This window comes from Lissotriton helveticus, chromosome 3_1 (genome assembly GCF_964261635.1).
Source record: "Lissotriton helveticus chromosome 3_1, aLisHel1.1, whole genome shotgun sequence".
In the NCBI taxonomy this organism is placed as follows: Eukaryota; Metazoa; Chordata; class Amphibia; order Caudata; family Salamandridae; genus Lissotriton; species Lissotriton helveticus.
In genome coordinates, this window is record NC_136061.1 from 779,576,119 (window position 1) to 779,598,282 (window position 22,164).

At 43.9% G+C, this 22,164-nt stretch overlaps 1 protein-coding gene across 3 annotated transcripts in view; it reads right to left on the reverse strand.

The window, feature by feature from the left end:
- Window positions 1-22,164, reverse strand: part of TUB (TUB bipartite transcription factor) — a 593,386-nt gene that overhangs the window by 77,374 nt on the left and 493,848 nt on the right. For all 3 annotated transcript variants that reach the window (XM_078681009.1, XM_078681008.1, XM_078681007.1), the window contains exon 6: window positions 8,742-8,863. In XM_078681009.1, the coding sequence (XP_078537135.1) occupies window positions 8,742-8,863 (122 nt within the window). The remainder of the gene's footprint in view (window positions 1-8,741; window positions 8,864-22,164) is intronic.

The following is a 22,164-nucleotide window of genomic DNA, read 5'->3' on the forward strand; positions in this document are numbered from 1 at the left end:
GCGACTTAACAACTACTTTGTAGCAACCAGAGAGACAGATGAGGAAGTCAAGAGATCTTTACTTCTACATTTTGGAGGAGATGAAAACTACAAACTCTTTGCGCTCCTCCCGAACACCGGAGCGGCCAACGACTATAACGCTGCAGTCCAAGCGTTAAATGCGCACTTTGACCCTCAGCTCAACCCGCACTATGAGCGATTCAAATTCCGACAGTCAAGGCAGAGAGAAGGAGAAACAATGGACGCCTTTCATGCACACCTTCGAGAATTGGTGAGCACCTGCACAGAAGATGACCAAGCGAAGGAGGTCACTGCACAACTCATTCAAGGCTGCCGCAATAAGCCACTGAGGACCCTAATACTGTGTCAGCCACGTATCACACTGGAAGAAATCCTGCTCCTCGCTCGATCGCATGAGTTGTCAGACGTCAGGGCAACAGCGATGAAAGCAGCACTCAACCCACAGGCGGACGCCGGAGCCAGTGTGAAGACAAAACAAGTGGACGCTATCTGCACCCCCAGCCGGAGCAGGAGAGGACGATGGCCCACCCGAACACCACGGCGTGCACCATGCAGTTATTGTGGGCGCGAAGAACACAATCAAGATGGCTGCCCCACGAGAGGGAAGACGTGCTCCAAATGCGGTGTGCCGAACCACTTCGCAAGTGTATGTCGAGGAGGCTTCTGGGGAAGGAACCCCTCTGGAAGAAAGACCATAACAGGAGCGGTCAGGCACCTAGCCCTAGACAAGACGCAATCAGCACGACCCATGAAGACTCAGCCCCGTCACTACTCACGGCTGGAAGACTCGTCCACCGAAGAAGACGAATGCTACTTCATGTCGTTCGTGAGTGACTTGAAGAGGAAGCGAAGACCTCAGCCTGCATATGTCAAATTGAGATTGACGGGTCATCAGGAGATACAGGAGCAACAGTGAATGTGATGGGTCTGCAGCACTACAAAAACCTTAACCCAAAACCGCGACTGACACTGTCCACGACCCGTATCCTAACATACGGAAGCCAGAAGCCACTTCCCTTAAGAGGCAAAATGGTCGTACAAGTGAAGTTGGAAGACCGGGAAATCACGACAACATTTCATGTTGTCGACAGAGAGGGCGACTTGCTCGTCGGAAGCCACACTGCAGAGGATCTCAACCTCATTGCCTTCGCCAATACCGTAAAAGTACTCCAGACGGAAGACGTCCTACAGCTGTTTCCATCACTATTTGAAGGACTAGGTACGATCAAGAGACAGCCGGTAAAGCTACACATCAACAAAGCCATTCAACCTGTCGCATTGAGACACCGGAGGATTCCATTTCATTTGAGACAAGCCGTCGAGCAAGAACTCGCCCAACTAGAGAAACACAGGGTCATTGAAAAGGTGACAGGCTCGACACCATGGGTGTCGCCCATGGTGATGGCTGAAAAACCCCGGCAGCCAGGGAAGATAAGGATCTGCATAGATATGAGAATACCCAACAAAGCAATAAAGCGGGAGAGGCACATAACGCCCACAGTGGGCAGTGGCAGACCTGAACGGATCACAGTGGTTTTCGAAACTAGACCTAAATGCAGGATACCAACAACTAAGGCTGGCAGAAGAAAGCAGATCCATAACAACGTTTTCCAAGCATCTGGGTCTCAGGCGATACAAAAGATTAAACTTCGGGATATCATCGGCCGCAGAAATTTTCCAAAACACCGTAAAGGAAATATTATCAGGACTACAAGGCGTGTTAAACGTGAGTGATGATATCCTAATACACTCCAAAACAGTTGAAGAACATCACCGAAGACTTAGAGCCACACTCCAGAGATTGGCCGAACATGGAGTAAAATTACACAAGGACAAGTGCAAGTTCTTCCAGAAATCAATAGAATTCTTTGGATATGTCTTCAACTCAGAAGAAGTCAAAGTAGACCCCAGAAAATCACACACGATCAGACTTGCCCCGGCACCAACAACGGCATCAGAAGTCAGAAGCTTCTTGGGCATGGCCCAATACTGTGCGAGATTCATCCCAAATTATGCAACCATTGCAGAGCCTTTGCGGAATTTGAGGAAGAAAGAGAGGCGGTGGAGGTGGACCAACATGGAAGAAGAAGCCTTCAACCAAGTCAAATCCGCACTACTAGACGGGACCACAATGGCCTACTTCGACACATCGAGACACACAGAAATACTGGTGGATGCCAGCCCAGTGGGATTGGGGGCCCTGCTTACGCACAAAACTGAGCCAGGGGTTTGGGTCCCGTTAGCATTCGCAAGCAAAGCGCTAACTGCGACTGAAGCACGATACTCGCAGATCGAAAGAGAGGCACTAGCTGTGAAATGGGCATGCAACCATTTCCACCTTTACATCAGCGGCCACCCGTTTCGGATGGTAAAAGATCACCAACCGTTAATCCCATTATTCAAGGGTACAGCTCCTCATCCACCACCTCGAATTGAACGGTGGGCCATACAAATAAAACAATATCAAATGGACTTTGTGTACAGACCCGGAGCAAAGAACCCTGCCGACTTTCTATCTCGGCACCCAGCTGCCGCTGCAGAAATGGAAGCGGAACAGGAAACACAAACAGAGGAATTCGTGAACATGGTATCACAGTGGGCGTGCCCCCAGGCCATGTCAGCAGACACAATCGTAACTCATTATGCGAAAGACGTAATCCTTCAAAGAGTCACCGAAGCAATACAAGTAGGATCTGGGAAGGTTTCCTACGAAACATCCAAGGCTAGAGCGAAGCAGACCGGACACGCTTGGGGCAGTTCTGGAAAGTTCATAACGAACTCAGCATCGCAGAAAACGGACTCATCCTAAGAGGATCCCGTGTAGTGATTCCTCTGGAGCTACAGGAACAAGCGACGATACTTGCCCATGAAGGACACCAGGGCACACGGAGAATGAAATCCAGAATGTGAGAGAAGATATGGTTCCCCTACCTTGAGAACAGCATCGATACAGTAGTACAAAACTGCCGAGCCTGTCAGTTAACCAGCACCCCTGAAGTTCCAGCTCCCATCATCACCGAGGACCCCGCACCATCTCCATGGTCGTGGGTCAGTCTGGATTTTGGAAGGTTTACAGACGGAAGAATCACCGTAGTGCTAATGGACAGCTACACCAAATATCCTATAGTAGACCTAGCACCTTCCACCAGTTTTGCGAACGTCCAGCCAATTCTGAACAAATCTTTTGCCATGTTTGGCATTCCAAGTGTTCTCCAAATGGACAATGGCCCTCCGTTCCAAGGAAGCGAATTTAAGGATTTCCTACAAAGATTGGGGATAAAGCACCGCCGCATCACGCCACAATGGCCCCAGGCCAATGGGGAAGTTGAACGATTCATGAGGACCATCAACAAGATTTTGTGAATAGCCGCAGCAGAAGGGACCAATCCTGAAGAAGCTCTCCAACACTTCCTCATTGAGTACAGGAGCACACCCCACAGCACCACTCAACGATCCCCCTGGTCACTCATGCTGGCGGGGCCGAGGCGTGACTTGCTACCCATGGCGGAGAATTGGGCTCCCGAGACATGCAGGCCAGAAGCCACCCAGCAGTGAAGGCAAAGGACCAATGACAGAGCCAGTCAGAGGAGGAAAGCAAACCGCCGGACATTAATCCCCGGGGACTCAGTGCTCATACGAGCCCGAAGACCAGGGGGGAAGTTCCGTACCCCCTATGAAGCAGAGCCATGGACAGTAAAATCAACGAAAGGCACAGCTGTCACAGCGCAGCGAAACGGAGAAGAAGTAACGAATACCATCTGCACCTAGCGACCCACAACAGGAAGACATGTCACCCGCAGGAGAAGCCAATGCAGGCGTACCAGAAGATTGGAGACAAGAATCGCCGGCAACTACTCCTGTGATGGCATCCCCGTCACCGCAAGCAGAAAGCCTTGAACGGTCATCAGCACGAGGAAAACGCCAGTATAACCTCAGGCCGAACCCAAGGCCTAGCCAAAGACTGGCAGACTTTGCATGCGAGATGGTTTGCATCTAAGTTGATCAAAAGACTAATTTGGGAAAGGATGTAGCGCTCTAGTGTTTCTGACGGTCTCGGCTGAGCCCGGAAACACCACTACACATCGTATCACCTCCTGGCCAGGCGTGGCCAGAAGGCTATAAATAAATGGGCCGGGGTCGCCCGGGACTTCCGGTCCGACCCAGCAATTGTGGTCTGTGTGTCCTCATTAATAAGGTCTATGCCCTCGTGCTCTCATTGTCCCTTGCCCCGGTCAGGAGGTGTCCCTGCTAGCACCCTAAGCAGCACTTCACCCCCTACAGCTGGTACCTACGGCCCTAGACCATCCCTTTGTTATTAATGCTGATGCTTAACCAGAGCCGGAAGTAGCTGTGTCAGCTACTATGTAATAAAAGTGGTGGGACAACGCAGGGCAAAAATAAGGAAAAAATATTACTTACCTGTCAGATGCCGCCGCTGTGGTCCTTTACTCCTCTCGACTTCCGTTAGTCCATGCACAAGTTCCAAGACTTCCCTACGATAATCCAGATGCTGCGCTCTGCTGACAATACCCTGTTTAATGCTCAGTTCGGTCCTGGGAGCCTGTGCCTGTTCTTTACCCAAGCTGTGCAGTACAATTTGGGTGGAGAGATCTAAGTGAGCATGTAGGTTTGGCCGTCTTAAAACGTCCGGCCGAACCGTTGTGCGCACTTACAGCAGTGCCTACCACTCCTCCTTCCTGCTGCTGCTGTCCATTATGATGACCCAGCCCACTCTAGATTTGGCTCAGCAAGGAAAAATAAAATGATAATAAGCGGCTGAAGGTATGTTAGCTTTAGGTTGATTCGTGTGATGAATATGAATGTGACAAGCTCAATAAGTGTGCCAGATGGATGTGCTAAATGCTGGGCCGGTTTTAGGGCATTGTGACTGGTGCCAGAGCACTGACTGCCGAGCTCAAAGGCTGCTGCATAGTAAAATGTCTTATTGAGTTAAAAGCACCTACTGCAGAGTTCTTTGTGCACCAAGTACTTTTCAAGCAATAATAAAAATGTCATGATTACTCTGATTAATGTACCTTCTGTACCTTCTGAAGAGAAATGGAGTTTTGTCTAGTCTCTGTTTTGATTCACCATAAACTAGTGCAGAGGGTTAACGGGGTTGACATGTCTGCTGCAAATGAAAACCAGGCAGATCCTAGACCTGCATTTTATTTAGAGAGGTCAGTAGGTTACTGATTTTGTCACAGAGATCCTTTTGTTACTTGCAGATCATAATTTACAATTCTTCTAATATAGCACAGTGAGCTATGAACTGGTATCAAAGAGAAGCATGCAAACTTTCATAATCCTAAGGGTTTCTCTTTAAGTAGACCTAAATTCTTATTTGTAAAGTTAACATGAACCACTGTGTTATATTTTAAATCTTGAGTTAATGCTTCTCTAGACCAAGTACTCTTAAAATATAAGGCCTACCATGACATGTGATATAAGTGGTCTTACACCCTACATTGGTATGAGTAGTACTACTAAATAAAATAAATACATGTGAGAGGGAGGCTATGGAGAGATAAGGGACACTGTTGGAGGGTGCAGAGAGGGAGTATGTGGAGAAGGAGGTCACTGGGGTGCGCCAACAAAGATTATAGCTCAAATCGGTTCTGGACAAATGTGCTAACCATAGCCGTATTTGAATAGAGTGATTTCCTCTTAAATTCACAATCTCTCCTCTCTTACCTTGTGCATTGCATAGTATTTAGTTTATTTATGCACTTTTGCACCTGGCACTCTTGGGCTTGCACATTGTTGTGGCCTCTAAGACACCGATTACAAGCTTGGTGGTATGGTGCTGGGTGTGCCCCACTGCCGCACCGCCAAAACCATGGTTGGGCCGCCCACCAGATTACAAGTGTTCCCGTGTCTGATGTTTATTTTTTATGTTTCCACAGCAGTGCCTCAATGCCAAAAACAGTTCCTGTATGGCGTGGACTGTAAAGTCAATGCTGTGCAGGAACTAGTAGGCATGCACACAGGAGGGGTGCATGTTGTGCCCCCCTGTGTGCATCCACATGGCGTGAGTCATCAGGGGGATGAAGGGCCCCCTTTGTTTCCTCTCTGCCATGGTTTTCATGGAGGAGGAACCGCCATGAAAACCGTGGTGAAGAGGAAACTTGGAATATGCTTGGCTTGACCGCCGTGGTCCCACCAAAGAAAATTACTGCCTACACACCACAGCACCACCAACAGGAAATGACAGTTCCCTGGCGGTTGCGGTCGGACAATGGCGGTCTGACTGCCCTAATTGTAACCAGGTGGTCAGGAGATCACCACTGCCAAAGCCCTCGAGTCTGGCAGTCTGTGGACCACCAGACTTGCAATCAAGCCCTAAGTGTTTGCTGTTGGTTTGCAGAAGCTGGGATCTGGATCTTCAATGACAATCACTTTGGGGTCTACATTGGTGCCTCTGCAGGCTGAACTGGCAAGCCAGTGCTTGGTCCTGTCACCTGCTTAGGCCACTCGCAGAGGTTCAGCTTCAGGCTTAACCCTGATATGCTGAATAGTTTATTTCTGAAAATATTGAAACATTAAAACATACTAACTTTGAGTGAGCTTCAAAAAAATATTTGAATAAGCAACCATGACAGTGTAAGACCCACTTTTCCAAGTCAAGGTTTTTTAAAGATTCAAAACGCTCTAAGTCAATCGTTTCTCGAGACATGCAAGCAAGTAGGAGTCTCACAGCTTGCAACAAATTTGGTTGTAGAAGGAATACGTTTACAATTTTATAGCTGCTGACAACAATCTTGGGTTTCAGTGCCATGACACTTCTTTTAAACTGATGAAGAATGTATAGATGTTCAAAACACAGCTTATAGCAGGTGTCTCCAATGAGTAGCTTGTGAGCTACCAGAGGCTCTCTAGGTACCTGAGAGTAGCTCTCCGGGGTACAGACCAGCTATTATTATAGCAGGTGTGGCTCCTCCGCTAAGGCGGAGGAGCGTCACCCCTCTAAATGCAAAAAGAAAATGTTAATAACGCAACGTTAATAATGGTACGTTATTATCATTTTCTTCTTCAGTAAGTAGCCAGCCAGGTTGGGGCGAGGCGGGCTAGGCTTGTTACAGCCTGGGAGAGGGTGGAGGAGGGGCCCTGCTGCACCTAAAGTGGGCATGACAGTTTGGCCTGCCGTCTTGGGCCGACCAAACCGTCATGCACTCTTTTTGTGTTCTACACAGGCTGTCTTGTACAGCCTGGGTGAAGAATATGCCCAGCCTCCCAGTCCCTCTCTGAGAGCCGAATCAAGGCGCAAAGACCAATAACAACACTGCTGTAATGCAGCATCATGATTGGCTGAGAGAGTATGGGAGCCTGGGTGCTTCTTGTTCCTGCGTAGGAGGAGAGGAGGTGGCTGGCCACCAGTGACCGGCAACGAAAAGCTACGTCTTTTTTTTTTTCTACCCCCTGCCACCATTCCCATCCAGCCACCACCGTATTATAGAAGCTTTTGCTTGGTTGAATTATAATATTTATACCAGAAGTTCAAAAGCATGTATTCAAGACAAAAATGTGTGCAGCTGATGTTTGGAGAAAAATTGATTTACCTTGGTGCCAGGTGGGTTGCAGCTATGGCTTTCTATGTATTACCCATATAAAGGCTTTCCAAATTGATTATATTTTTTTTTTACTTTACTGATGGCAACCCTGCCTAATGCACTGATGTTGTCAATGCTGACAATCCTAAAAAGGGGTGGTCAACATTACATCACTACTATCAGTGGCTCGGGATGATTTTCATTGAACAAGGTTGGAGACATCTGGCTTATAGGTTGAGTGTCCTGGGACATCAGTGATGCTAGAATATGTAAATACTGATTTCTGAAAACTGGATTTACAGTTTTCTAAAATAAATCCTCCTCAAACTAATTTTTATTAGAACTACGGGGCTCCTGATTGCTTGTCTGAGCTGAGAATATGGTAGGTGCGAGTATTTTAAAAGTCATAATTGAATTCCTGAATCCGAGGAGTCTGCACCAGGAGTGACTGCTTATTGAATGTAGAATGACACCATCTGTGGTACCTGAAGTGCGAATCTGTTTTAGTTACGTTTATTTGGTTGTTAATATATCCACTTCTGTGTTAAATTGATCCTAGGTGCTAAGTAAGAGGCAAAGCATGTGGTCAGAATCATATCGGTTACATTTACTCTCAATTGTCCAAGTGCTCTTTGTAAAAACAATCAATAATTTGCAGCTTAATCCCTCCTGGCTGTAACAGGCATCAAGGGCCGAGATGCAGATGGAAAGGCCACATCGATATATTCTGTGAAGCTGCATTAATATGAATGATTCAAAGGGGGGTCCACTGTACTGTTATACTTTTTTAGTTAAATTGGTAGCTACCTAGCAAGTATGCATTTTATAGAAGGGTAGACGCACATTTAAGTGTCTGCTGACAAAGTGTCTGCTGGCAATCTTGCAGAGGTGATTTCCAGTTTGGCTCTGAAGAACCTTTGGGTGAGAGGGTGAACTAGAAACGTCTCAGGGCAGGCTGTTCTAAAGTTCCAGCCTCTGTAATCCTTGCTTTTGCTCGAACCGATCCTGGACATGATATATATCTTCCTTCCCCAACCAGTGGCCTAGGTGTTTTGGATGGCAGCATTCGGACGTCACTGGGAGGTTTTCGGTATGAAAGATTCTAGACATTTGTGTTTAAGATCTATAAATAAGATCCTAGCTATCATATTGAGCTTCCACAATCATTACCTTATTGGATTTCTTGCTGGTTGCAGATCCTGGGCGAGTATTACTGTTTAACTGAGAAGAACTAGAACTGTCTTCATCCTCATCATCTTCCTCTTCATCAAAATTCATGCTGCTGGAAATACCTGGTAAACCAATTGAAACATGATGCTTGGTATTAGAGAAATGTGTACCATTATTCAAAATAAGCTATATTCATTGGCTGATAAAATGTGTGAATAAACGCATACATATAGAAAACATTAAGCGATTTCCACCCATATTCTGATATTACGGAAAATGCCTATCAATTGTGCCAAAATGAAATGATTATGAAAGCTTCCATTCATCTTTCAAAATTGAAGATATTCTAAATTAATACAAAGTACATATGTTGCTAATGCCGGTGAGTATTCTCTCCATAGTCCAATTACCATGTCTCGGGTATTTATTTACTAATGGATGGTTTTATTCCTTAAACCCCAAAAGTTAATCCATGCAGGTTGCAATGGTCTCTCATAACATCAATGGCATATGGCATATCTCAGTTTCTTTTCTCTAAAAGACGACATTGGTAAATTGAACAGGTCTGCAAATTATTTACATATTATATAATGATAAACAGTTCATATTTCCTTTATCTGAAAGTCTTAAAAAAATGACTCGGCTGACATGAAATATATCACACATAAATGTAATGAAAATGATTTTGAAAGATTTCCAAATTGCACTTCTTCAGTAAGAAACGTTTTTATGGCACATTCAGTGACCACAGGTAAGGACCACCTTCTACATTTGGATCACCAGTATTTACTCAATTCGTGGTTGAAGTGGAAAACCAACTCAAAATTACTATTGCTTCGTGTTTCCTACTTTCCTCTCTTGAATTACAAAATTCTGTTTTATACAATCCAGCCTCACTGTCAATATTCAAATTGCAGTATATCATTTTGGGATGCCAAGCCTATGTACAGCTGGCACCAATTGGGGGTGTATAAAAACAGCTACAAAAACATAAGAAACATAACATCAAAACAATGCACCAATTTTATACTAATATACATTCATTGACAGAGCCTCACTAACATTAATGTGCATCGTTAAAACATTTGATAGTTGACTCTGATCTCATCATAGCATGCAGTACATAAAGACAAGTCGGGAGACTTTAGATGTACAGCAAAAATTATTCTTCGAAATTCAGGCCATAGGGGGCTCAGCTTTAAAGTATGTATTCTGATTGTTGAGTCCTGACTTTATGGTGACGTCCTTATGGGTCCCTTCCCACATAGTCAATGTAGAAACATTTCAGAGGGGTGTCATTACGACTGTGAAGATCTCTGAAATGCCTTATCATTGGATGAATCTCATCATAGTTTCTTGCTGCCAAAGATGCTCCAATATTCTTTTGGGGGAATATAGTATTCCTCACATAATACAGTATACAAGAGTAATATATACTGTAAAACACAACATCTTTGTTACTGATTATTTGTTTCCTGATACTCTTTTCCTCTGTGTCATATGGTACTGTCTAGCTTTTATTGAGAGAGCTATTAAAATCTTTGCCACTGACCAGCCCGATTTTTTTTAGTTTTGATGGCCAAATGTTTGTTCCTAACATAACTTACTATTAAGCCAACGTACTAAAATTGTTGAGTATTGAAAAGGGCCATGAGTCATAAGAGGTGAAGCACATGTGACTTTGACAAATGCATCTCACATTTCCTATTTAGTTATATTCCTAACAGTTAGTAATGGATATTTTTATCAAACGCTTTCAGTGTGGACACAATGGCAGCTAGGGAAGTGAGGTTACACAAGGTAATGCCAGTCGAAGAGCTCACATGGTATTGCACACTTGTGGATTATTTTGCTGCCACTTGTGGGGTACAGCTAGTGCTATAAATACATCTCAACAGCATATTTGTATTTATGTATGTATACAGTATTTCTATAGGGCAAACCTAGCCGAAAGGCACCGGAGCACTGTGCATTGTCAAAGAAAAGCATTAAGTAAATGAGTTAGAGGAGAGTTAGCTGGGTTTTGCATGGTTAATGCGTTGTGATTGAGCGTTCTTCAAAGAGGCGAACCTTCAACTCTTTCCTAAATATGAGCATCAGTGGGGGGCCTGATGGATACATGATATGATGTTGTTCTAAATCTTGGGTGCATAGATGTAAAAGGCTGCTGTCTTGTTTTTTCTTTTTTATTTCTACACTACTTTCTGATGGTATCCTGGAAGAAATGGCTTGAATTTCTTTAGAAGAGAGAGTTGGTTCCAGGATGTCTTTGATTTTTAGGCAATGTGTTCCCTTGAGGGTGAGGCTGATTAAAGTTGTGGTTGGAAGCATCAAAGTTCATGCCATTGAACCAGATTTGAACTGTATCTTGTTTACTGTTCTTGGCAAATAGCAGGAATTCTGTCTTAGTTGGGTTGATCATCAGGTAGGTGCTGAGCATCCGGGTAGGCTAAGCTGCCTTTGAGGTATTGGATGTGTAAAGCAGGGGAGACGTTTGTGTAGCGCTGTGTGTAATCAGTATATTAATGAATCTTGATGGTGTTATTTGTGAGTAGCACAACAAGCGGCTCCATGTATAGGTTGAAGATGGCTTGAGACAGTATGGAGCCAATGGGAACTCAATAGGAAGTAGAAACAGGTAAGGTTACACTCTCTCTCCCCTATGCGTCAGTGAGAGTAGCCCTTTTGCTCTCCGCTAAAACAATTATAGATGGCACAAGAAATGTAGAGACTCACCATCACATTCAAAACAATCCCAAAAATGGTGGTCCACCATCTCTGACAGGCTTGTATTCTGGGAGACATTGAAGAGTGATGTTCTATGCAAACGTGTTTTGCAAATCTGTTATCTCTCTAACGAAGCTGCCATAATCTCACATTTTGGTTCATGCAGGAACACTGGAATTTAGTTATCTTTCCCTTGCTGTTATTCCTACCAACTTTAGTTTCCTCTTACCGATAGAAGATTACCTATCCGACATTATAGGGGGCCAGTTAATGCCATTTAAAAATCAGTGTGCAATGCAAGTATATTTGTTCTCTCTTGAATGTACACAGCTACACAAATATTTTGCAGCGGTTTATCGCATGTGTCTCAGTTTTCTACATATGCATTTGGTTTTGTATTGACATTGCACTTGTGTGGATGCACAATTCATGTGTACTCTGGCATTTATATATTTTAAGTATGTAGAAACTGAGTATCAGAAGTAGGATCAGTGTATGCCACTGTCATGACTAGCCACAGAAATAACTTACATGTGTAAGTAACTTACATATGTAGTTTAATTTTACACTTTTGAGTAACTTTACTACTTTTGGCTATTTACAAAATCTAAGTGTAAATTTACTCCAAAGTGTAGACTTACACATCTGCACCCCCTGGAAAAGGGATGCAGCTAAATTTATGAGTGTGTCTTTCTATTGCCAAAAAAGCAACAGTTGTAAGTCCAGCACCACATATGGCCAGCCAGCGCCCCACACAACACCATAACACCGTCCCATACAAAATAATAGATGTAAGGACTTAAAACAAAACCCCTTAGGAAATAATGGCATATTAAATAAAATAATTTAAGTTAGTTAAAAATATAAATTAATATAATGTAATGTTAAATCGAAAAATAAGCACATTCATTATTTAATATAAGGTAAGTTAACAACTTTTTCATATGTATACATTTATGAAACATTGAAGTGAAATTACTTTTTATTAAATCTGTATATCATTTTTAATAATTATGAATGCTTAATAGAAAACATTTTTAAACTGAAGGTGAGAAGTAATTCTGTAATTTAAACTTCAGAAAAATAATTTTTATTTAATTTAAGATACTTCAATTAATTAAAGATTCTGGAGCTTATTACGATGGCGGTCTGAGTTGCCTCTGACTGACACTGTCTCGGACTGAACGACCTTAGGTCAGTAGTTCTGACCGCCTGATTATGATGCAACCGAAAACTGTTCGGTCGCATACTCACTTTTCTCTATGGGAGCTTGTGTCACAGCCGTAAACTATCCGTAATACAGGCTCCGATAGCAAAATGGGGGGCGAAGGGTTGTAAAACCCTGCACCCTGTGGCAGGCACCGCTGCCACACAGTGCAGGGTTATACAGGGAGGTACCCTAGGTACCCCCTTGACCACTAACCGTAGGCTGCAGGCTGAAGGGGGACATGCTAAGGGCCCCCAAAGGTGTTTCCCGACAGCCTTTCCGTGTCGGAAAGGCCAGCACATAAAGGCTGTGGAAACCAACATCATAATCTGGATGGCGGAAACGCCATCCATAGGGGATTACGGTGCAGTTCTGACTGGCTGGAAGACTCTGAGAGCCGGTCGGAACTGAATCGGAATGACCATCCGGTAAGACTCGTAAAGGAAAAAGTATGCAAATTCGAAGAGCAGAGAGTTGGTATGATGGCTCCTGTCGTAAAGCTAGGGGGAGCTATCTAAAGCATTAAAATCAAAGGACCCAAGTGAAGTACAGGAGGCTAGAGCCAACTATAGGCACAAACAGTTTATTGCTAAAAAAGCATGGGAAGAGTCCAGTTGGCAGGACCTTAAAGAAGCTTGTAAAGCTAAAAACACAAAAGCTTTTTGGGACTTTTTTAAATGGGGTAGGGATGGACAACATGAGACACCCCAAAATAATGTAGCTCAAAGTGCATGGGTTGAGTACTTTAAACCACAATACGCCGTTAATGAAGCAGGAGGTACAGAGGGAACACGGGTCCACGTTTTCTATAATGAAGTAGTATTCACAGTAGGAGATGTGGACAGATCGTTAGATCTGGTGACCACGGGCCGCGCACCAGGAATGGATTGTGTCCCCGCCGACTTGTTTTTAAACAATAAGGGAAGATGGCGGTTGTATATCATGCATTTGGCAAATGCCATCACCCAGGGGATGGAAGTCCCACTTTCATGGAAATGCGCGGAAATCGTTCCGGTGTTTAAAAAAGGGGACAAGTCGTTAGCAGGCAATTACGGGCCCATCAGCCTGATCGACTCTGTCCAAAAAATCATGGGACGGCTGGTTTTGGGAAAAATCCAGACGTGGATGGATGATAATAACATCTTCACCTCCAGGCTGGGTTTAGACCCAAGACCAGCACTATAGACCAGGTCTTCCGATTTATTATCTTATTTTGGCACACTGTGGTTTTGGACAAAGGTACCCTCTATGCCGTCTTTGTAGATTTAAGGGCGGCTTTTGACTTGGTGCCCCCCAACAAATTGTGGCAAGTGCTGGAGGAATTAGGGATGCCCCCTGAGCTGTTGTGTTTGGTCGTCCGGTTACATGAGGGTACGTTTGCTCGGGTACAGTGGGGGGGCCAGGGAGATGTTACGGAACCCTTCCCTGTTGGACTAGTGGTGAGGCAGGGCTGCGTCTTGGTGCCTACCCTGTTCTCTCTCTTTGTGAACGGGGTAGCGAGTTTTCTCTCCCTGGTCCCGACCGATGCCCCTGTGATGTGCGGTGAGCGAGTCCCGATCCTCATGTTCGCGGACGACACCTTATTAATTTCAAAAACTCCCAGTGGCCTACAGCGTGCTCTTTAGCGCTTTGAGGACGTTTGCCTAGAACGGGGGTTGGAAATAAATATAGCCAAAACCAAGTATATGGTCCTTACTGACCGTAAAGCTACTCGGTGTTCCAAACCCTATAGAGGGAGGATATACATGAACAATTCCCCGCTTGAACAGGTTGAAGCTTTAACCTACCTGGGGGTCACCCTTCAGAAAGATCTGGGTTGGACTAGCCAATTAGAACTAGCAGTCCTTAGGCATCGCCAGCAGGCAGGTATCCTTCTTAAAAGGTTTAAATCTTCTGAATCAAAAACCATTAGCCCACGGCTATAAATATATGGGATGAAGGTACTTAGTTCGGCTCTCTATGGAGCTGAACTATGGGGTTTTGAAAAACTGGGGAGCCTGACACAAGCAGAAAATGAATTCCTATGAAAAGCGACTAGTGTCCCGATAAGTACCCCGCTGTTACCTTTAATGTGGGATCTAGGGAAAAAATCTGTCCAAGATCTTGCCTTCCTGAGCCCGCTTCTGTATTGGCGCAGGATATGGACCACAGAAGAGCTTGAGCACTATGCAGAGGGCCTAAAAGAAATAATAGCCAAAGATTCCTCCCAATAAAAATGCGTTGGCTAAAGGCCATAAAGTCTCTGCTAATTAGCCTGGGGATGAGGGAACTTTGGGATGACCCGATAAATGCGGTTTTTCCCTCTAAAAAAGATTTGAAGATAAAATATTGGGAGATGGTTACACTAAATGCAAGAACAAAGGGCCTCTCCCTGCACCTTACAGGTCGCTTCCTGGAATTCAAGGGATACCCTAAGCTGGAATCGTATTGGGATGCCATCGAAAAGCAGCTGGACCGTAAACTCTACTTTCAAACTAGAGTAGGCTCCCTTCCAACAAGGTCATTCACAGCTAATTGGGTAGGCGAAAATCATCATGATAAATGCCCTTGGTGTAGAGAAGAACAAGAGACGATAAGTGATCTCCTTTTTTTCTGTCCCCTCTATGTGGCCCCTAGAAAGATGTGGATTAAACCAATATGTGAATTAATAGGTATCCGCAGACATAAGGAGGCGCTACGAATCTTGTGTACAGACCCCAATCCCCCAATTGCCATAGCAGTGGCAACATTTTTAAAATGGGCATGGATAATCCGGGCAAGAGCTCTATCAAATTAGATTGAGAATACCATCTAAACTGTTTATTTGCATTGTATACACCGGGATGTAGCTGGGACATGAGCCTTGCAATATAGCATCCGACCCACACAGCTGATGACTTTTATCAATTTTAAGGATGTGTTTTTAGCTATGTGATATTCGGCAATAGTCTTTTGGTGTTTAATTCTTTTTAAATATATTTATTGTATAATCTTTTTAATGATATTTTTAAATGATTGAAAAATGTGATTTTATGTTTCACTTTTATGACTTAATTGTCGAATAAAGTTTATTTGAATTGAATTGACCATCCGCTTTACATTCTTATCGCTGACTTTGTATTCGACCGGTCGGACTGTCAACCGATCGTGTCAGTTGGAATGTCTGCGACCGCAGTCAGAAAACTTTCAACTAGCGGTCAGAGGCTTTCTGGCCGACATAGTTATAGGCCCCCTTAGTGCAAAATTAAGTTAATAGAGCTGTACATTTATTTTTGAAATTTAAAATAAACATACAATTAATATACATTAATATTTAACATAACATATCATAATTATTTATTCTAATATTTAATAAACAGTTTTAAGTTTCCCTCTCTTTTCCCATAGGGAGATTTCAACCCATATCGAAGAGTCTACCTATGTAAAGTATAAGTAAAAATGAAAATGTTTATTTAACGTAAAACAAAATTGTAAAACATTTTCATGTTAAACCTTAATGTAAATTAAGTTTATATAATAATTCTAAAATTTTAAATAATCAGAAAAAATTATACAACACTATTATCTTAATTTTAAAACAAATCTTTAACTATATTAAAATAAATAAAACATATTCTTCTTGCATTTATATGTAATCATCAATTCCCAGTTAAAGTAAAAAAAAAAAACTTTTATTATGCCTTAATAATTATTAAAGGTGATGTACAGAACTAGGTAAAAGTAATGTAGCTATATAACGAATTAATAAGAAGTAATTTAATAAAATCTTGATGAAAAATTATTCCATGAATAAATCTTTGAGAACATTATATTTGAATAAAAAATATATTTCATTTTTTAAATTTTTAACACAAACTTGTATCTATCTGCAGTCACTACGGAATACACAGATATCCCATCTAACCACAATCTATATACAAAGGGCTATTAGGCAGAGGACCACCATCATTGTTTAATAAATATGGTTCTCTGTTATGCCCACTCTTGATACCTGATAACATGATGCCATTATTGTAATTTTATGATATGATGAAATGTTTTAATCTTTCTATTGTCATGTTTTTTATTGTCTCTTTTATGATCATTATTGTGATCGAATAAAGATGAAATTGAATTGAACATAAAATTGTATTTAATTATTTTTGTAACTATTTTAAATAATTGAATTCAACATTATTTCCTTGTGGGCTTTTATTTTAAGTCCCTACTACCATTATTTTTCATGGGATAGAGTTGCAGTACCATTGATTGGCCTTGTGTGATGTTGGCCTTATTACTGTGGACTTTTTGGCAGAGGTAACTCACACTGATAATTTGGTACCGTTCTGTCTTCCATTTCTGGCTATAGCAACTTTGTAAGTGCAGTTTTTGGTTAGCAATGGGCTAAACCTTTGGGTGGGTGCATGCCCCTCCCTAAACCCCTCTCTTCTTCTCCCTAAATCCCTCCCATTTAGTAGTAAGTGGGCCCTTTTTTCCAGCCACTCACCATGTTCCATTCCACATTCGCTACTAAGGGGCCGATTATGATCTCACTAGGAAAGCCCTCCGGATCCGGAGGGCTTTCCTAGCGAATTGTGCTCCGCGAGTCCAAGCAACCGATTACGATGCACCAGTGACGGACTGGGTTCGCTCGGACACCCATTGAACTCTATGGGAGCCTGTATTCCAAAAGCGTACACAGGCTACCATAGCAAAAAGGGGTCAGTGGGGAAAAGTGGGGGAAAAGTGTACACCCTTTGGCGGGCACGCCATTGTGCCCGCCACACTGTGCATGCATGGAAAGGGGGGACCCATGGATAACCCCACTGGACCGATTCGGAGGGCTCTGAGCTCTGGGTGGCCTACTACAGCCCCCTGAAGTCCGATTCCCACAGCCGTTTCATCTTGCTGAGACCGAGTCGATACGGCTGTACGAATTGTGCATTATACGAATCGGATTTGCTCGTTCTGGAACCCGCCTGGAGGCCTTCCTAACAAGATCCTAATGGGCCCCTAATTAGTGAGGTTAAATGCATGTTGTTTTCCCCATAGAGAACATAGGAAAGTTGGAGGTGGAGATTTAGACTTGCAGCTTTGTGTATAAAAATGTTTACAACTTTAGAAGTACTTTTGTAGAACTACTAAACATACCACAAAATACAATTTGTGAATGGGTCGCTGTGTGTTCTGATTTATGCAGACTTGCATAGCCAATCATGCAAACCAACTATGAGCCATCCATTCCATCATAGAAGGGGTCTCCCTTCACGCTACTGTCCTGGGCTGATTTCGGGCGTTAAAGGGTAGAAACACCATTTGGCAGTGAATTCTCTATTTGCTAAAAAAGGCGGGACTATAAAGATGTGCTCTGCGCGATCACCAATACCTTAGTGGGCTGGTAGAGTTGCGGGGCGTTTTGCCGCTTTTCTGGGCATTTTAACATTGCACTTTTTTAAACTACGAAACACATTTGTTTTAACTGCTGTTTTAAAACTGAAATTGTTGTCTGAAATAGAATTTGTGTATTGTTACCTTTCTTGCACTGCACTTTGTAATGGATACTCCTCCCCTCCCTTCATGCTACTTTCCGGGGTTAGAGGCCAGAGGCGCCATTTTGGCAGTGCGTGTTCTAGTTGCTAAAGGAAGCGAGACTATAAAGATGCGCGCTGCACGATCACCAGTACCTTAGTGGGCTGGTAGAGTCGTGGAGCGTTTTGCGGCTTTTCTGGGCATTTTGACATTGCACTTTTTTAAACTACGAAACACATTTGTTTTAACTGCTGTGTTAAAATTGAAATTTCTGGGACTGATTTCTAGTTGCCAAAGGAGACGGGACTATAAAGACAACGAGCGCGCTCAGCGGACGCGCCTAAGGCAAACCGGTCTGCACCCGTCAGCCTCCTGTAAGCGGCCAGCGCCAGTCATTCTGTTTGTTTCAGTCTTCAGCCTTCTGCTGCTCTTCAAAGGTATAGTAGGGCTGAGCTGTACCTGCTCCGCACTCCTCATTGCCAGTGCCTCCCTTGGGAGGTTCTGGAGAATCCAGACACTTTTTGTGAGTTTTGTAATTTTACATTATGCACCGCTACCACAGACACTCCCGCCCTAGAGCTCCCGATGGGGACAGTCAGGTGGGCCCCTCTATTCAGACAGCCCTAATTAATGCTCGCTATTTGGCCTGCCACTCTCAGGATGTTTGGGACCTTGTCGAGGACAAGTCTCTCGATCTGCTTTTTATTACGGAGATGTGGTTCCACGCGTTCTCCAACTCTGTTCTAGAACTAGCCATACCCAGGGGTTTCAAAGTATCCCAGGTCAACAGCATAATGGGCAGAGGAGGTGGGGTTGCGGTGATGTATAAGGATAAGTGGTCCCTTCAACGATGTGACATTGTGGGAATTGGCGAGGGGGAGGCTTTGGATTTTTCCCTGACCATCTGCTCCCAATTTACACTGGGCGATATTTTGGTCCATAGACCTCCGGGTCCCGCAGGCACCTTTCTTAAAGCACTGGATGATATTATTATCCCTCGCTCAATTAATTTCACCCACTTTTTACTTCTTGGTGGTTTAAACATCCATCTGGACTGCACTGAGGAAGGGGATATGCAGGAGTTTGCTGATTCACTTCACCTGGCCCAGCTATCCCAATGGGTTACTGCCCCTACGCATTGCGGAGGTCACATCCTGGACTCTATTTGTTCTAAGTTTCCGATTTCTGTTAAGTCTCCATTTCAAGTTACCTGGACTGATCATGTTGTTATTCCTTTATCCTGGTTTCTTAAAGATCCTCTCCCCCCTAAAAAGCCCACCCTGTACAGACCGGCGCCCAAAATCAACCCAGACGCCATCAGATTAGCTTTGGCAGGATCCAAGCCAGACTTAGTCTAAGATCTGGAGGAAGCTTGGGAAAACTTTAATAACTGGATTACTCAGGCGGTCGAGCTTACTTCCCCTTCTCTTCCCCCCAGGGGAGCCAGAGACTCCCCTTTGAAACCTTGGTTTTCCGAGGAGCTCAAAACACAGAAGCATGCATGTAAAAAACTAGAGCGGAGCTGGCATCAAACCTATTGTCCCCTGGCAAAAGGGATGTTGAGGAAAGCTCAAAAACTGTATTATGCTGCCATATTGCAGGCCAAGAGCCTGCACTATGCTGAGAGAATTGCTTTGTCAAAAAACAATGCTGAAGAAATCTTCTCCATAGTACAGAGTTTCCTGGCACCTACTGCGGAAAGTACCACTCTTCCCACTTCGGCTGCTTGGTGGGTGAAACTATCAAACTTTTTTATTGACAAAATTCTGGCAATTAGGGAAAACTTTAAGACGCCCTCGACTTTGACTTCATCAGTCGAGTGCTCTGCCCCCTCAGGCGTATTAGGGGAATCGCATTAATCTTCGTCTCTCTCTGCTTTCGCCCCCATTACTTTGCAAGATTCTTTGGCAATTTTAAAATCACTTAAATCTGATTCCCCATCTGATCCCAGTGTGGCCAGGCTGTTGGCCTCAGTAGCTGAGACAGTCAACCTAGAGGTTAACACTCTGATTAATCTATCCTGGAGGACAGCTACGTGCCTCTGACGTGGAAGCAAACCAAACTCTTGCCTTTGCTAAAAAAGCCTTCTCTTGATCCTGTTATCTCTACAAGCCAATCTCGCTATTCCCAGCAGTGGCCAAAGTCTGTGAGAAGGCGGTAAATAAACAACTTACCTCCTTTGTGGAAGACGAAGGCTTGTTTCATTCAGCCCAATCAGGATTTAGGGCCAGGTATAGTACTGAGTCTGCCTTGGTTGAAATGACTGAGGCCATCAGAGAGTGTTTGGATGCTGGCGGCAGAGTGGCTCTGATTTTTTTAGACCTCTCTGTAGTTTGGATGCTGGTGGCAGAGCGGCTCTGATTTTATTAGACCTCTCTGTACCGTCCCTCACGCGCTGTTTCTGGCCCACCAGTCTGACATTTGGGTGACAGGTACCGCGTTGAGCTGGGTTGGCTCATTTTTGGACCAGCAAGTATGGATGCCCCCGTTCTCCTCTACACCACAAGCTCGTCCACTAGAGTTCCTCAGGGCTCCACTCTGAGCCCTCTCCTTTTTAATATAAAAATGACTCCTCCGATTTATTTGGCAGAGGAGCTGGGTGCCAAGATCATCGCCTATGCTGATGATACCCAGCTCCTCTTCAGTTGAAGTAAAGATGATTCTTCTCCTGTTCAGGCCAGAGCTTGCCTGTCGTCACTTTTAAATGTCATCATGCTGCGGAGCTTAAGTGCAACGAGGATAAGTCTGAAATCCTCTTGTACTGTACCTTTCCCTCTCAGTTCAAAGAATCCCTCTGGCCGGCCAAATATCCTCTACCCAATTCAGATGTCCAACCTGTAAAAAATCTGGGGATTTGGTTTAATGAGGCTCTCAGGTTTACCACTCATATTAAAAAATTAGCAGGACAATGTTTTGGTACCCTAAGATCACTTAGGAAGTTTCTGCCACTTCTACCACAGCCTGCCAAAGAGATGGTCACCTGCGCCCTAATACTGTTGCGTATTGATTAGGCGAACGCTCTTTATGTTGGGTTCCTGGTAACCAGTTGAAAAAACTCCAGTCTATTAAAAACTCTGCAGCCAGGATTTTACTGAATATCCCTCGAAGATCAAGCATACAACAACATCTGCGTGATCTCCATTGGCTGGGCATTGCGGAAAGAGTGAGATTTAAATCCCATATCATGGTGCATGCTGTCCTGTATCAGTCCGGCCCCGGCTATCTCAGAAAGCGTTTTAAATTCTATGTGCCCTCAAGAGACCTACGTTCTATCTCACAGCTCCTGGCAGTGATTCCACATTTCCGTCAGGTGAGAATGGGTGGCAGCTCTTTAGCCTATAAGGCTGCCGTGGCTTGGAACGCACTCCCTTTGGAACTTCGCTGTATCCAAGATGCTAAGCTGTTCAGGAAACAGCTGAAAACACTGCTCTTTCTATCTCTAGCAAGGTACCGCGCCGGGACACTCCTGAGCAGCCGCGCTCGATTAAATGCTTTAACATAACATAACATTTATTTATTTACCATTTTTCTAAAGCACAGCTATACCAAGGTGTATGTGTGCCAAATATGAAACATTTTGAGAGATGGCCAATCTCTTTCCAATGAACCCATGGAACAAAAGAGAACTGCAACTACAATAGGGGTTTATGGAATGGCTGAGCTGGTAGAGTGGCAAGTAAAGGGGGCAGTAGAGGGAAATACAAAGTGGGAAGATGGATAGAGAAAACAAGGTTTACAGTCAAAATTAAGTACAAACGAATGAGATTTTTAATAATGCGTAGATTTGCATATGACAGTATTGACATAGTCATAGCCACACATTACTAGTGGAAGTTGCTAACAATTTAAAATAATATTGAGAAAAAATACCCCAAGAAGAAGCGACTCTAGTACAGGATTTCAGATAACCATATTGTGCCTTGAAGGGTCAAACTAAATGCCAGCTTACCAATTCTATTAACCACATTAAATTACACATTGATCTACAGTGAAATACCACAC